Source organism: Cornus florida, unplaced genomic scaffold, assembly GCF_030987335.1.
Source record: "Cornus florida cultivar Cherokee Brave unplaced genomic scaffold, ASM3098733v1 CherokeeBrave_3.0.0_Hap2_Chr09, whole genome shotgun sequence".
NCBI lineage: Eukaryota > Viridiplantae > Streptophyta > Magnoliopsida > Cornales > Cornaceae > Cornus > Cornus florida.
The window spans coordinates 24,530,215-24,545,528 of NW_026775579.1; the positions used below are offsets into that span (position 1 = coordinate 24,530,215).

Consider the following 15,314-nt stretch of genomic DNA (forward strand, 5'->3'; position numbering starts at 1 on the left):
TACATCACACTCCACCGCCACTTTGATGGATTCAGCATGCAAAGCCTTACCATGCTGCACTACGAAAAGTGAAGCACAAGCTTTTAGAATTAACGGGATCACACCCAATAAATAAATTCCGTTACGACGAACTCGATTATATATGAGAAGGGCCTCTTTAGGCACCCCTTGTGAGATGCAATTTCTTATATGATAAGACCAATGTGAAGGAGTTGGTATGCTTTCTTTGGGGCAACAATTAGAGCTCTGTTTGAAAGATTTTGGATGTAAGAAGATTGGGTTTAGGTGGTGATGATGACTGTTCAGGGTATATTGTTGAGGATGAACTGTAATTTCTTGTGAATTTTGGTATGCAGTTCTTATTCTCATCTCATTTCTTACGTGAACCCAAACTATAATGTGGAGAGAGTTTATGGGTTGTTTAAACGTTGAGAGCTGTGATAACATATATTTCACCTCATAAGGGCTGTATGTGCTTCAATTTATCATCACCCCAAATTGGTTTGCAGAATTGGATCCTAGGTCCAGAATTCAATGAAGCAAAGGCTGTACCAGCACCAATTTAATTAATACCCTTTACATAATAAGTGAACATTAGGCTAGAAGGAGATGTAAATAAAATGACGTATTATGTTGCACATTGTAAACCTACAATCACTCGGGGCAATTTGCACGGCTCAAGTGGTCAACGAAACAATCCAAAATAAACTCGGTATTTGACAGAATTGAACAATCATTTTACAATAGAGTTGCTCTTCGTTTCAAAAAAAAAAAAAAAAAAAAAAAAAAAAAAAAAAAAAAAAATCAAAATCAAAACCAGAGTTAATTAAGATTAGTTTTAAATTGAGGTGTCATCAATGGGAACCAAAATCATAACTCCTTTTTTTATATATTTATAATTTTAAATTATATAACCCCTTTTTTTCTATATTTATAATTTTAAATTATGTATAATTTAAAATTATAAATATATAAAAAAAAAGGAGTTATGATTTTGGTTCCTATTGATGACACCTCAATTTAATGATGTTGTTGACGCTAAAATCGGCCGACTAGAGCCGATTTTAAATTGATGGAAAACGGGCATGCCAGAACCAACTATATGATTCAATTGTGGATAATCAACTTGCAGTCTCTTTGAGAAATTGACTTTCAGGCGATTATAGGAGAAAGAGAACAAAAATACTCTTTAATGAGTTCTAATTGTTAAAAGGACTTTTCAATGAATAAATTATAGTAACTATCAAGAGAATAGAAATGGAAGAAAATTAAATATAGAAAGGAGAATAGAAAGGGGAGAGAAATATATATAGAAAGAATAGAGATAGAGATTGAGATGGAGAGAGATTGAGAGGGAATAAAAGAGAGGGAGAGAGAGAGAGAGAGAAATAGCAAGGATGTTATTTTGGGAAAGAGCTTGGGAAAGCAATGACAATAATTAAATGTTTCTAAGGGTGCTGGAGCTCTAGTCTAGCATGCCTCTTTGATTATTTATAGAATAAATCATAACAACTAAACCTTACATACAAGCATCCTACTTGTAGTAAAATTCTAATCACAACCATGCGATAATTCAAATTAAATTAAACTATAGATAACCTTAATACTTAACTGCACCTAAATAAAAGATAAAACAATAATTACAAACTCTATCTATCATCTAATTTAAAATAAGTCTTTGCATGCAATTCGGATTCCATGTGGAGTTGTCAATACTTCCTTCAGTCAAAGCCGAACCATGTAGTTGGTCCATATACTCCATATACCCAGTCGGACCTCTTCTCACTAACCAAGCCATACCACTATATATCCAGCAAAATTGTAATATTCTTCAGCCCAATATTTGTATAGCCCAAGCTTCTAAAACATCATCATTCATAAGGCCTTACATTCTTAGCCCATTTCACTATGTCACTGTTCACCAAGCCCAATTGGAGCCCAAACCCGATTACCAAAATGGGTGTCAATAATGCCCCCAATTTTGGTAGCCGTTTTAACCCTTCGGCTTCCAAAATTCAAACAACACCCATTGCATCATAACTTTGCAGACACCTTATAATCCCTTGAATTGTATCTTGATTCACTTCCCCAAAAATGTCGATCATGCTAACCCATCTTTTCACTCATTAATTATCGCAGTAATCCTTTTCATCTTCCAACCACACACGACTCTTCCATCAAAACACCTTCATCTTTCAAACTCTTCAGTGCAAACATATTTCTTTCTCCTCCAAATTTCTCTCTATTAAACCCTTTTTGTAATTATGACTTCAAGGAATCCAAAACCAAATTCAGATTTGAACCTAAAGACTCCGTTTCCAAAACCAACTTCACACACCCAAATGACAAAATCAGTTGTGAAAACCCTAGACACCACTGAAATTGAAACTGCAACCCTAATCGATATTACAGACAACGCTAAGGGGCTTGGCCCAGCGTTTAGCAATCGATTGCCTCCACCCCTTTCATCTTTCTACCTTCAATGTGAAAAACAACGTCCATATGCAAAACCAATATATCTTACCACCGAAAGGGAAAGTCCAACCCTTTCTGTCAGAAATTGGCATCCTCTTATGCCCTGGTGGAATGAATGGGTTGATCACATTTCAGCAGCAAAGGGTGATTTGTGGAAGTAGATGGGTATATTCAACATCATTCAACTCAGTAAGATCTCTCTGAATCAAGATAAACCATTGCTTTTTGCTTCCATGCAATTTTAGTCCCCTACCACAAACTCATTACATTTGCACTGTGGTATGATGGCCCCTACATTGCGTGATATGTGCTTTTTGACAGGTCTTAAACCTGGAGGAGATGATATAAATTATCTCCTCTATGACTCAGAAACTACTTTCTACTTTCAAGAGTAGAAAGGCTCTAAACCTCATGTCCAATCACATGGTCCATTTTTAAAAGGAATGATAGAGAAAACAAGGACTGAGGTTAGTGAACAAGAACATATAGGCCTTTTGTTACTTTGGTTGTGTAGACATTTACTTTGTGCACCTGCTATATAGATCACAAAAGACCTCACTCAATTAGCCATTGCGTTGTCCAAAGGAAGGACCATGGCCCTTGCACCTTTTCTCTTAACTTCTTTGTACAGAGGATTATCAGACCTTATTTCCTCCAATTTTGCTAGATCTGGAGGACCCCTTTGGCTATTTCAATTTTGGTTGTATGCATATTTCCCTGAAGTAGCTCATGAGAAACAAGTCGTTGCCGATGACCCTTTAGTATCATATGGTTTTGCCAAATCAAAACACAAAGATCATTCGTTTCCCAACTGTTTTCACTTTTCTATCATCAGTGCAAAAATTGAACTAAATTGCAATTTCTCCCTTTCACAAAATGTCGTTTTACCCCATCTTGGTTGTTGCCTCCCACCGCTAATGCTTCAGCAGAACAAAAAGAAATTTACCAAATGTCTTGGGGTCACTTTCTGATTGCGAGAGATATATCCTGCAACACCATTGCTCCTTATCTTGCGAAGAGTAGGACTGGTGTAGAATTTTATAACCCATCTCAATTAGCCAGACAATTTGGGCTAACTCAAATGAACCTAGTACCTCCACATTTCTCTTATAACAAGAACTATCATCGAAGAGTGAAATTAGCAGATGGTGATCAAATCACAAATGTGAACAACCGTTTCCATCAACTCTTGCAAGAGTTTCAATATAAGTTTTTTCAAGAAGAACCATATGTCGATCCAAGCTTTGAAAGCTAGTGGATGGCATATATCAATCAAACCAAAATATAGGAGTCCACCCCCCTTGTACACATCCTCTTGGGCTCGTACAAATTCATCTCTTTGGCATTTCAAGGAGGTGAATCAATTCCATCCATTTCTCTTACAACAACACCCATTCCTAATTCTGAACCTATCTAGCCAGTAAGTCAACCTCCTTCTACAGCTCCTGCGGTTAGGACCAGATCACGCTCTCGGCAAAGTAAGTTGTGATCCTATCCGTACCTCATCAATAATTATATCTACTTTTAGCATAGATTTGTTATTATTTGAAATGCAGGTGTTCCACCCTCTACACCTGAAGGAGTCCCAACTGTGTCAGAATCAGCCCCAATTGATTTATATGTTCCTCTTCAAGGTATCCCTCCTGTAACTATTACTCAGGTAATACTCATCATCATAACCATTCTTTTTATGCATATCATTTACCTGCTAATACGTTTATTCTAGGGAAAAATAAGAAGGAAAACTGTGGGAAGAAAACATGTTACAAAATCAAGAGCCAAAAGATAATTCATCTCTCTTGATAATGATGAAGTAGATGAAGATGAAGTGGTGTCCAAGAAAAAGAAACCTGACACTAAAACTTCCCATGTAACGTTTCTTGATGCCTGATTTTTATACTGTATCATTTTTCAAATAGTATGACGAAATCGGCATTATTTTCAGAAAACTCCACTATCTTCAGAACAAAATACAAGTCCAGAGGTTACTTTGAATAGTGTTGAAGGAGAAAAGATTGAAATGTCAGTAGAAAAAGGACAAAGGTTCCCTGAAAAGACAATTTCTCCAGTCTCTGCTGAACAGCTAGCTACAGCCTCAGTGAATGAACAAATAGGAGATTCTGAGGAAGTAAGTTGTAATTTTCCTTAATATGTCTTCTTAGACTTGAAGGTGTTTTGAACTAACCCAAAAAAATATTTCAGGTGAAGAGAGATTCGGTTACGCCTACCATGCCTGCCAGTGTTAAACCAAGTTCTCCTTTTGCAGCCCTCGACTCATTATTTGATTTTGTGTTTGACTCTCTAGATCTTAAACCTTCTACAGTCCCAACCAAAAACACCACTGAAACTCCACCGGAAGTAGTTCAAGCTGTGTAGATATTACTTCAAATGTTGCAACAGGACCTGTCCTTAATCCCTTCATTCAAGGAAGAACTGACCGAGACCCTTTCATTTCTCAGTAGCTACCCAGGATTTCTTTGAAGGATTAATCCTTTTTCAAGAATTTTCAACTTCAAGTTCCCTCTATGATCACTACTTATGCCGAGTTAACTCAAGCTATCAACCATTGTGCCGCTCAAAACCAAGAAAAATAACTTTTTTCTCAGTCTTTAAAATGTGGAAGAGAACTATATTTATCCTTGAAGAAAGAAGTTGCTGATCTGGATGCTAGGGAGAAAAAACATCAAGCAGAACTAGCTCAGCTTCAACAGGATAAATTTCAGCTCGGCAACAAAGTAGCAGATTTGAAGAAACAAACCGAAGTTGTTGTACCCAGGTTCAAAGCACTTCAGACACAAACGCCAAGGTTGGAGGAGTCCAAGAAACAGGTAGAAGTGAAGCTCAATCAAACCCGGGTATTATGGGCAAGTCTCAAAACCAAATTTGAGGAGTTCCATCAAAACTTTAAACAACCTTGAACATTTTATGATCTTATGACAATTTGCTAATATGGGTCTGTAATATGGTCTTGAACAATTTGCCTTTTTTGGGGACGTAATGTGGTTTTTGAACAATCTTGCTACTATAATATTTTGATCTTTAAAATATGCTGATATTTTATCCATTGGATAAACAAACTTATCCCATCTTTACATAACTTGCATAAAACACAAAGGCAAATATAATCCAAACTATTTTGACTTATTGAAGATTTTCTTTTCTTCCATAAGTTCAAAAATAGTTAGTTTATATTTTTTAAGGTACCTTCCATTTATTAGCCTTTCATGTACTTCGTCATCCAAATCCTTCAACTTATATGCACCTCCATGCAATACCTGGTGAACTATATATAGGCCTTTCCAAGTAGGTGACCATTTTCCATAAATTCTATTTACATTTCCAGGTGGAAGAATTGTTTGCCAAACTATATCACTCTTTACAAAGGACTTAAACTTGACCCTTTTATTGTAAGCCTTCAATACTTTTGCCTGATGGACCATAAGGTGGTCTAAAGCAAGTTTTTGAACCTCATCTAAGACTTCCAAGTTGGCAAGCATAGCTTCATTGTAATCGGCAGGTATTAGATTGTGTTGCAAAGCTACCCTTGCCGATTTTACATTTAACTCCATCGGCAATACAACATCATGACCAAATGTTAACCGATATGGAGTAGTTTCAGTACTTGTTCGCTTTTAATTCCTATAAGCCCATAAGGCTTCTGAAATTCATGCCAACATCTTGGCTTATCCTTTATCATTTTCTCAATAATTTCAATCACAACTGTAATGACCCGGCCTTTTTCCTCCTTTTCCATTTTTGGTGATTTTCTTTTTTCGTCTTTTTTCTATTTTGTCTTTTCCCTATTTCGTCTTTTTCCCGTTTCTTTCATTTTTTCCTTGCATAACCTTACTTGTTGTGCTCGAATTTGATTCCGGTTTTGCATGCATTCATGGTATTTAAATTCCATGACATCTACATTTTTACTTTTGTGGAAATGCATATTAAATGCTTACTTTTTTTGTAAAAGCCATGAAAACAAGACTTTTTTTAATTATCCATAACTTGAGGGGTTTTGGGTAATTAAGTAAAGTAATTATTTTTCGTCTTAGGGACCATTTTGCAATTTAATTTGGAAGATATTTTCAAAAAGGACTTGTTTGCAATTTCTGGAAAGTGTAACAAGTGTCACACTCTCATTGGTCCACTTGTTGACATTTGTGTGGAAACACTTTGATGCGTTGGATGATGACATGTGGAGGGTGGAGATTCACCCACTTGTTGGCCTAGGATTGGTACACTTGTTGGCATGGATGGTTGACAAATACAGGTTCAATATTAAGTCTTGGAAGTTTACATAGGATGGTGACAAGTATAGGCTTGAGATTAAGCCTAGGAATGAACCATAAATTCATGACAAGTGTAGGTTCACCATTTAGTCTTGTATTATGTGTGTGAGAGAGGTAGTGTAAAAACACATAGTGAGTGGAGGATTTCTAGCCCTTCCACTCACCATTTTACACTTTATCATTTTCATTTTCACTTGTCTTCAAGAACCATAACCTAGCCACCATTGGAGAAAAGCTTGGTTAATAGCTTTTTTCTTCATTTTGGCCTCCTTCCACTCACCTTAAACATAAACCTTGGAAGACAAAAGCTTCCTCTCACTCCCCTCTTCATTAACCCTAAACTTGTTTTCCATTTTAAGCTTGGTTGCTTGGATTATAGAGATTCAATTCCCTATTGAGGTAAGGGGTGTTATCATTTATCTTCCAAGTATTTTATTTGTTCCTATAGTGATATCTAAGTTATATATTTGTCTTGTATTAAAATGAGAAATAAATGATTAATTGTAACTTGTATGTAATTCACTTTAGACTTGATAAATAACATGACCATGGCTTGATTCATAACTTATGTTAATTTGAGGTCATTTAGAGTTGTTTTAAAATCTAGAGGGATTAATGAATTAATTTAATTAATTTTTATTTATATGCTCCCATGACTTAAATCAAGTTTTGAAGTGATTTATATAATAACCATGATATGTACTACAACATATATTAAATTGAGCATGTTTGGATGAGAAGTGAAATCTAAGGAATTTAGTTGTTTTATTAAATTGTTTAAATTATGATTTTTAACGTATATCATACTTGTGAGGTTATGTTCTTGTTGTTGAATGATATTGTTGTAATTAGTAGCAAATAACATAATGATCATTCAATGTTCTTCATGCTATTTTAGTTGAGAACTTAGGGCATGTATTGTGTTTCCAAAATTGATTTGTGCATGTTGATGGCTTTACATTGTATATATATATGTTATGTTGATACATATATGCAATGTGCACAAAATGTTGATTTTGGAAACTTGGGGATGTCGTTGTTATGACTATGGCTAGGGCATGGTTCTAGTACGGGGGAAAGTCCCTCTACAAGTCTAGTGCACACATAGGGAGGTTACCCATAGGCTAGTAACCCTAAAGTAACCACATTGTCAGTTTGATCCGGCGTGACGTCCAAGTATCCACTTTGGTTTGATTTTGCATTTAAATTCCAAGTTGTTAACTTTGTAAAATTACATCTCATTGTGTTAAGTTAAAAGTTCTATTGTCACTTGATAGCATAAATTAAATGGTATTGGATTGTAACTTGGTACAAAGATAAACCCATGCATTCCCTACGAGTAAACTTGTTTACTCACCCCTAAGTTAATGGGTGTTTTGCAGGTAAAGAAGCCTTAGTGTGGGATGCACAGCATTCTTAGACTCACTAAAGTTCTTGAAGTCTATTTTGATGACATAGAATATGCATATGTTAGCATATCTTGTCCTACTTTTGCTTACTTTGATAAAACTTGTACTTATTGTCTAAGTTATGTAATATGCACTTAAGTGCACCTTTTGACACTCTTAGAATGTGGTTGTAATGAGGCCAAGGGCCAAATACACTTATGTGAAATGTATGCTAACTTTGAACTTCATTGTTGCCTATGGAAGATATGTGGATTAATGCATTGAAGGATTCTATTTTGCATATGACATGCTATGAGGCCATAGGCCATTGCAACACATCTATTTTATCACATTACATATGCTTGCATGCTCACTTTGGCAAACAAAACCATCCTTGATGAAACAAAGACTCTAAGTAGCATTTTTAGGGAGTATTACCCTATTCTGTTCTAGGGGAATTTCGGGTATTTCAAAATACGTTTTTTTCATTTTTCCACACGAGTCACATAGAAAACTCAATTTTGAGGGGGGTTTCTTCTTTGTGTTTTTCCAGAAACTTCCATCTTGGCCCTCAAAAATTGATTCTTTTCCGAAAAATCATTGCTGCCAGGTTTTTGCCGACTTTAGTGCAAATATACTTGGTACTATTCATCGACTTTTTTTTGAAAAGCGTGACGACCGATCCGAAACTTCTGGGGGTCTTGTGGGTGTATTTTAAGATTGCATTTTTAATTTAGGCAATTTAAAAACCTTCCGAAGCCCCATTTCCTTTCTTTGGGCAGTAGCTTGGAACGATTTTTGACCTCTAGACCTGATTTTCTTGAGGGTATTTTGGACCTTTTGCAATGCATTTTTTTGGTTTCTGTCTGTATGTCGGGTAGAAAACTTGATTTTAGGGGGGGTTTCTTCTTTGAGTTTTTCCAAAAAAGTCAATTTAGATGCCCATTTTTACTCTCAGTTGCAGCAGTAGTGGGTGATGGCACTGTAGCTGTCACGGCCTTCGTCGGGCCGCCGCAACGTCGATTTTGTTTTTGACCTTTCTCCCTCATCCGGACTCCAAATCAAGTGAGTTTTTTTTTAAAATTAATTAATTTTTCATTGTCTTCCCAGTGGTGTGCTCGATAGCACTTGAATCCATTTGTTTTTGCAAAATGACCATTTTGCCCCTAGGTTCCTTTTTGTCCGTTTTTGAAACGACTCTGCCGCATTGGTTTTCCTTTGGGTTCCATGACCTCATTGAGGGTCACATTGGTGTCTTAGAGACGCATTGTATCTCTAGAGACCGTTGTTTCACCTTTCGCTTCCGCATTTCGAATCTGTTATCGGGTCATCTTTTGGTCATCACTGACGCACTGGGTTTACAAAACTTGGGCCGTCACAACAACCTTGTTTGAAGCCTCAGCTTGACCATTCCCTTGAGCATAGTATGATGTTGAAGTTAACATTTTCACTTTCATATCACGGCCGAGTTGTAACACTTCTCCTGCTCGAAACATAGACCCATTATCGGCAACAATTGTTTCTAGTAAACCAAATCAGTGAAAGTTGTGTCGCTCCAAAAATTGTATCACAGTGTTGTGAGTTACCGAGGCATATTCCTCGGCCTCTACCTATTTGGTAAAATAATCAGTAGCTAAAATAATCCAATGATGACCCTTTGATGAAGGAGGATTAATCTTGTCGATTAAGTCCATGGCCCAACCTCTGAAAGGCCATGGTTTGACTAATAACTGCATCTCTGTTGCTGGAACCCACTGCATTGGGCCATGCTTTTGACAATCTGTACAACCCTTTGCATAGGTCATATAGTCTTTTCTCATTCCAGGCCAATAATATCCATATCGGCGTATCAACTACCTCATTTTTATGCCAGCTTGGTGAGCTCCACATATCCCTTCATGTGCCTCTGCCATAATCTTTAAACCTTCAAACTTGCTAATGCATTGAAATAGTAAACCATCATCAGCCGATCTTCTATAAAGATCTCCATCCATAAGTACATAATCGACTGCACTCCTTTTTATTCTTCGATCAGCTTCTGAAGTTGGATGTTGCAAGAACAAGATGTAAGGGATTCGCCAATCATCATCCTCTAACTCTGCAACATCAGTGGCAAAGACTTCTTTCATAACTTGATTTCTTATTTCAGCCAATGGAAGAGATCGAAGTGTGATTTTCATTATCCTTTCCTTCATACCATTCAGCACCCTTATTCCTGAAGCAGTCTGTGTTAAATCATTAGCTATTTTATTCATGGCCCTTGGTCTGTATTCCAAAGTCACATTGTGAAATTGGTTGACCAATTGGGTTATCAATGAATGAAACGGCCTTAATTGCCAATTCAAACATCTAAAGTCTTCTAAGATTTGATTAATCACCAAACTTGAATCCCCCACAATGTGGACATCTTTGACTGCCATTTTTAGTAGAATTTCCAAGCCGATAATCAATGCTCCATACTTAGCTTGATTATTTGAGCACCTGAAATCCAAAAAGAAGGAAAACAAAATTTGGTTCCCTGTTGGGGATATTATCACTATACCAGCTCCTGAGCCTTCGCTGCTACTTAACCCATCGAACATTAAAGTCCAAGGGGTCATGAATATGGCTGCCGAGTCAAGCTCATCAAACACTTGTGACTCAATTTCAGGTGAGGGATGATCGGCAAGAAAATCTGCTAATGCTCTCCCCTTAATTGCCTTTTGTGAAACATATTCAAAATTAAACTCCATTAGTGCCAAAGCCCACTTGCTGATCCGGCCTGTGATTAATGGCCTTGATAGCATATACTTCATAAGATCTGTTAGACAAACAATATAAACCAAAACAGGCAACATATAGACTCTTAATTTCATTGCTGCAAAATACAAAGCCAGACATAATTTCTCAATCGGCGTATATCTACACTCGACTGGAGTTAAAACTCGGTTGAGATAATATATTGCTTGTTCACTTCCTGCTTCGTTCTCTTGTGCCAGCATAGCTTCAATGGATTCTTCAATAGCCGATAAATATAACTTCATCGGCCACTTCTTCCTCGGTGGCATTATGACAAGACTTGACAAGTACTTCTTGATCTACTCAAATGCCCTTTGATGTGTATCATCCCATTTGAATTCTTCCACAGCTTCAACTTGAGTAACGGGGAAAACACATGTAACTTACCAGCTGTATTGGCAATAAATCGCATAAAATAGTTCACTTGCCAAGTAACCTCTGCAACTGTTTGTCGCTTCTCGGCTCACTAGCTTCAATAATTGCCTTAGCTTTATTCCTATCGGTCTCTATACCCCTTTGATGAACCAAGAAACCCAAAAAGTTTCCTGCCAATACTCCAAAGGCACACTTTATAAGATTCATCTTTAACTTATGAGCCCTCATCCTCTTAAAGGATGCTTTGAGATTAACCAAGTGCTCTTTTTTTGTTGTTGATTTCACTACCACATCATCAATTACACCTCCATAAACTTGCCGAGCATATCATGAAAGATAGAATTCATAGCTCGCTGATATGTAGCACCAGTATTCTTCAAACCAAAAGGCATTACAACCCACTCAAAAGTTCCAATCGATCCAGGACACCTAAAAGCTGTCTTTAGGATGTCCTCCTCGGTTATATAAATTTGATTGTAGCCTGAGTGTCCATCCATAAAAGACATAATTTTATGCTTGGCAGCCGCATCAATCAATTGATCAGCTATCGGCATTGGATACTTATCTTTTGGGGTTGCCAAGTTTATGTTTTGGAAATCAACACACACTCGTAATTTGCCATTTTTCTTAATAACAGGAACTACATTTGATAGCCACTTAACATATCTTGTAGTTCGAATGAAACCAGCATCCAACAATCATTCGATTTCCATCTTGACTTTATCTATTACCTCTTGAGACATTCGATGGGGTGGCTATTTATATGGCTTGTAGCCATCTTTAATGGGCAACCGATGTTCCACCAGATCTCTGGATAAACCTGGCATTTCCTCATAATTCCAAGCAAAACAGTCACTATATTCCTTTAACATGCCGATAACCTTGGCTTGTAATTCTGGTTCTAACAGTGCACTGATATAGGTTGGTCTAGGCTTTGCATCAGTGCCTAAATTCACCTCCTTTAATGGATCTTGAGTTTCTGCTTTAAGATCATCAAGCTTAGCTGGTGCCAATTCCAAGTCTTCTAACTGAATAGCATCCAACTTTTCATTATCGATTTGATCAACTTCAACAAAATTAGGCGATAGTCTTGGCTCTATTTTTGCTTTCTTTTCCAGTCATCTTTTGTCTATGTATGCTTGTAACCTAATGCAAGCGGCTTTAAAGGCCTGCTGCCGAATTGCTTCTCTTCTAAGTTTCGCTTCCATTAACAACTTCTTCTTTAATTATAGTAAGCTAAAGGAGTTCTACCTTCGACCTAGAATTTTCCTGCTGTAATTCATCGATTTCACGATAGGCAAGACTTCTTCTCATGGTTGCCGATGTAGGTCTTCCATTGGCCCCTGTTCCCACAAATCGAATGGGAACACACTATTCATCATACAAAATAGCATCTGCCGAGTATACTTTTGCCACAAATGGCTTATCATCGGCATTTAGTATCTTTACTTTATCTCTATCCCAAAATTTCAGCATCTGGTGTAACGATGATGGGATGCACATATTTGGATGAATCCAGTCATGGCCTAATAACAAATTATAGGAAGCCGTGGATTCAATAATAAAAAATGCCGCAAAAGATGTGCTTCCTCCAACTTCAACTTGTAAGGGAAGAATCCCTTTAGTGCTAGTAGATCCTCTATTAAACCCACAAATTGCTACATCAGTGGGAATAACATCTTTGATACTCTTGCCGAGTTTTTTTAGTGTGTTAGCTGGAATAACATTCAAAATCGAGCCATTGTCAACCAAGACTCGGTTAATAGGTTGGCCCTCTACCCATACCTTGATATACAAAGACCTTCGTTGTTAAGTCATCGCTAAAAAAGGTTTCTCAAAGACTACCTTTTCTACCGATTTTGAGGAAAGAATTAATAAATTCTGAATCGGCTGAGTTTCCTTCTCCTTATTTTCGGTACTTGCATTTGACGCCGATGGGCCTGGAACATTGCTAGTAATATAAATGCCATATTACGTGACATTTCATCTGGGAAACTACCAAACTGAATTTTGAACTCACTGTTACGTTTGGGCCATGTCAGCTGATGCTTCTCATCCAGTTGATCTTTATCTGGAATGCCGATTTCCTCAGCCAACTCTTCTTTACTTCCCTCCTCAACTTTCCTTTCTTTCTCAGCCCTTCCCCTTTGTTCCTTACGTTTCTGAGATCGAGTAAGGCCTCAACTCTAATTTGTTTGAACCTTGGGGAATTTTGGGTGGCTGACACGAGTCCATCTGTCTTCTGCTGAGTCTATCCTTGGTTTCACAGTTCGTACTTTATATGAATCAGCTCTTTTTGTACCCAACTTTTCGATTGAACTGGCGACCGCCTTTTAAAACCAGGATACCAATTTTGGGAATGAAATCGGCTAGATATATATACTTACCGCTTCTGCCTTTCTTCCTTCATATGCCTGCTGCTGGAATTATTTTGTCGATACTTCTCGCCAGGCTTAATTAGGAAAGTAAGCCTCTCAAGAATTCCTTTCTTCTTTGGTTGATATTCCATTAGCTTCTCTTCCTTAAATTTCTGCTTTCCTTTGCAATTTGGGTAACAACCTTGGTCTATCAGGGCCATTTGAGCCTCCCTTAATTGTTTATGCAGTTCTGCCATCTTTTCAGGTGTCGCATTTGATGAGAGGAATTCACCTGATGGCTTCTCAGCCTCCTACCGATTTTTTCGCTTGGCTAAGCTTATCACATTAGTAGATGCGATTGTAGGGAATGGATTAGTATCCACCTTCATGGTCTCTGAAGTTTTCTCCAAGAACTTCAAAGTACCTTCATCAATAAATTTCTACAATACACCTCGTAGAACAGTACAATCATTAGTAGCATGGTTCCAAGAGTTATGATACTTATAGTACTCTTTTCCTTTCAGATCACTTGCCGATGAAATCTTATGCCCCTTAGGCAAAGATATCAGTTTATCGGCCATCAAGTGATCAAAGATATGGTCTGTTTTTGACAAGTCAAAAGAATAGCTTTTCCCGGTATCGGCAGCTTCTTTTCTTATTGCCGATATTGATGTTAATGTTGCATTGCCCCCCGTAGTCAGCTTAGGTTTAACCAATGCCTCACAGATGTATGATTTCTTGATATTGACCTCTACAACATCAACTTCTAATTCATCTCCAACTTCTACCGAGAATACCTCATAATTAAGGTCCTTGTAATAAGTACACTTAGAAGAATTTTTCCTCTCTTTCTCTTCCTTAAGTATCTCCTCATACCGAGAAGCCCTATCTGCTAAATCGAAGAGGTCTTGAAACTCAACCCTATCAAACCTCTTGCAATGTTCAATGTTTAAACCATTTGATGCCAACTTGATATATTCTGGTTCTGGAAAACTTACTCGGCATTTGAGTTTAGCTTTTCTGAACCTTGTAATAAAAGTTTTAATTAATTCGCTCGGCAACTGAGATAAACGGGATATATCTTCCAGCGTAGCTTCTACCTCTGTTCGGTAGAATTGGGTATGGAAAGCTTCTTCCATCTTGTCCCATGTCTGAATAGAGTTGGCTGGTAAATTACTGTACCATTCAAATGCTGCCCCGGTAAAAGAGCTAAAGAATAACCTCATCCTCAACTAAGGACTAGGACCTGCTTCACCACATTGTGCTGTGAACCTTGTAATATGTTGTACCATAGAAAAATTCTCTTTACCACTGTACATAGAAAAATTGGGATACTGAAAATTTCTAGGCAACTCATGGGCATCGACATGATTATGATAAGGCTTTCTGTATACTGGCCAAGCTTGCCTGCGTCCCTGTGCAACTTCGGCCTGTATTAAAGCCAAAATCTGAGCTCTATCAATCCCCGCATTCTGACCTGGAGGATCATTTGGGTGAAGCGAAACAAATGGGTTAAACCACTCTTGTGGATTTGCATTTACTTGCCCCCCGGCAGCCGCTAGAGGTATCACTAGATTAGCCCTTCCTTGTTTTTGGTTGCCCACCACCTCTTGCTGATCCCTCACTAGAGGAATCAGCTGCACCTGTGGACGCTA

The 15,314-nt window shown here is 37.5% G+C and overlaps 1 protein-coding gene across 1 annotated transcript; it reads right to left on the reverse strand.

The window, feature by feature from the left end:
- Nucleotides 1–14,099: 14,099 nt before the first annotated feature.
- LOC132272416 (uncharacterized) lies at nucleotides 14,100–14,885 on the reverse strand. Its single transcript, XM_059773572.1, has one exon. The coding sequence runs from the start codon at nucleotides 14,883–14,885 to the stop codon at nucleotides 14,100–14,102; it is 786 nt and encodes a 261-aa protein (XP_059629555.1).
- Between the last annotated feature and the right edge of the window lie 429 nt (nucleotides 14,886–15,314).

Excerpts from the sequence above, each read along its gene's own strand:
- LOC132272416 (XM_059773572.1), bottom strand. The coding sequence starts at position 14,885 with ATGAGGTTATTCTTTAGCTCTTTTACCGGGGCAGCATTTGAATGGTAC.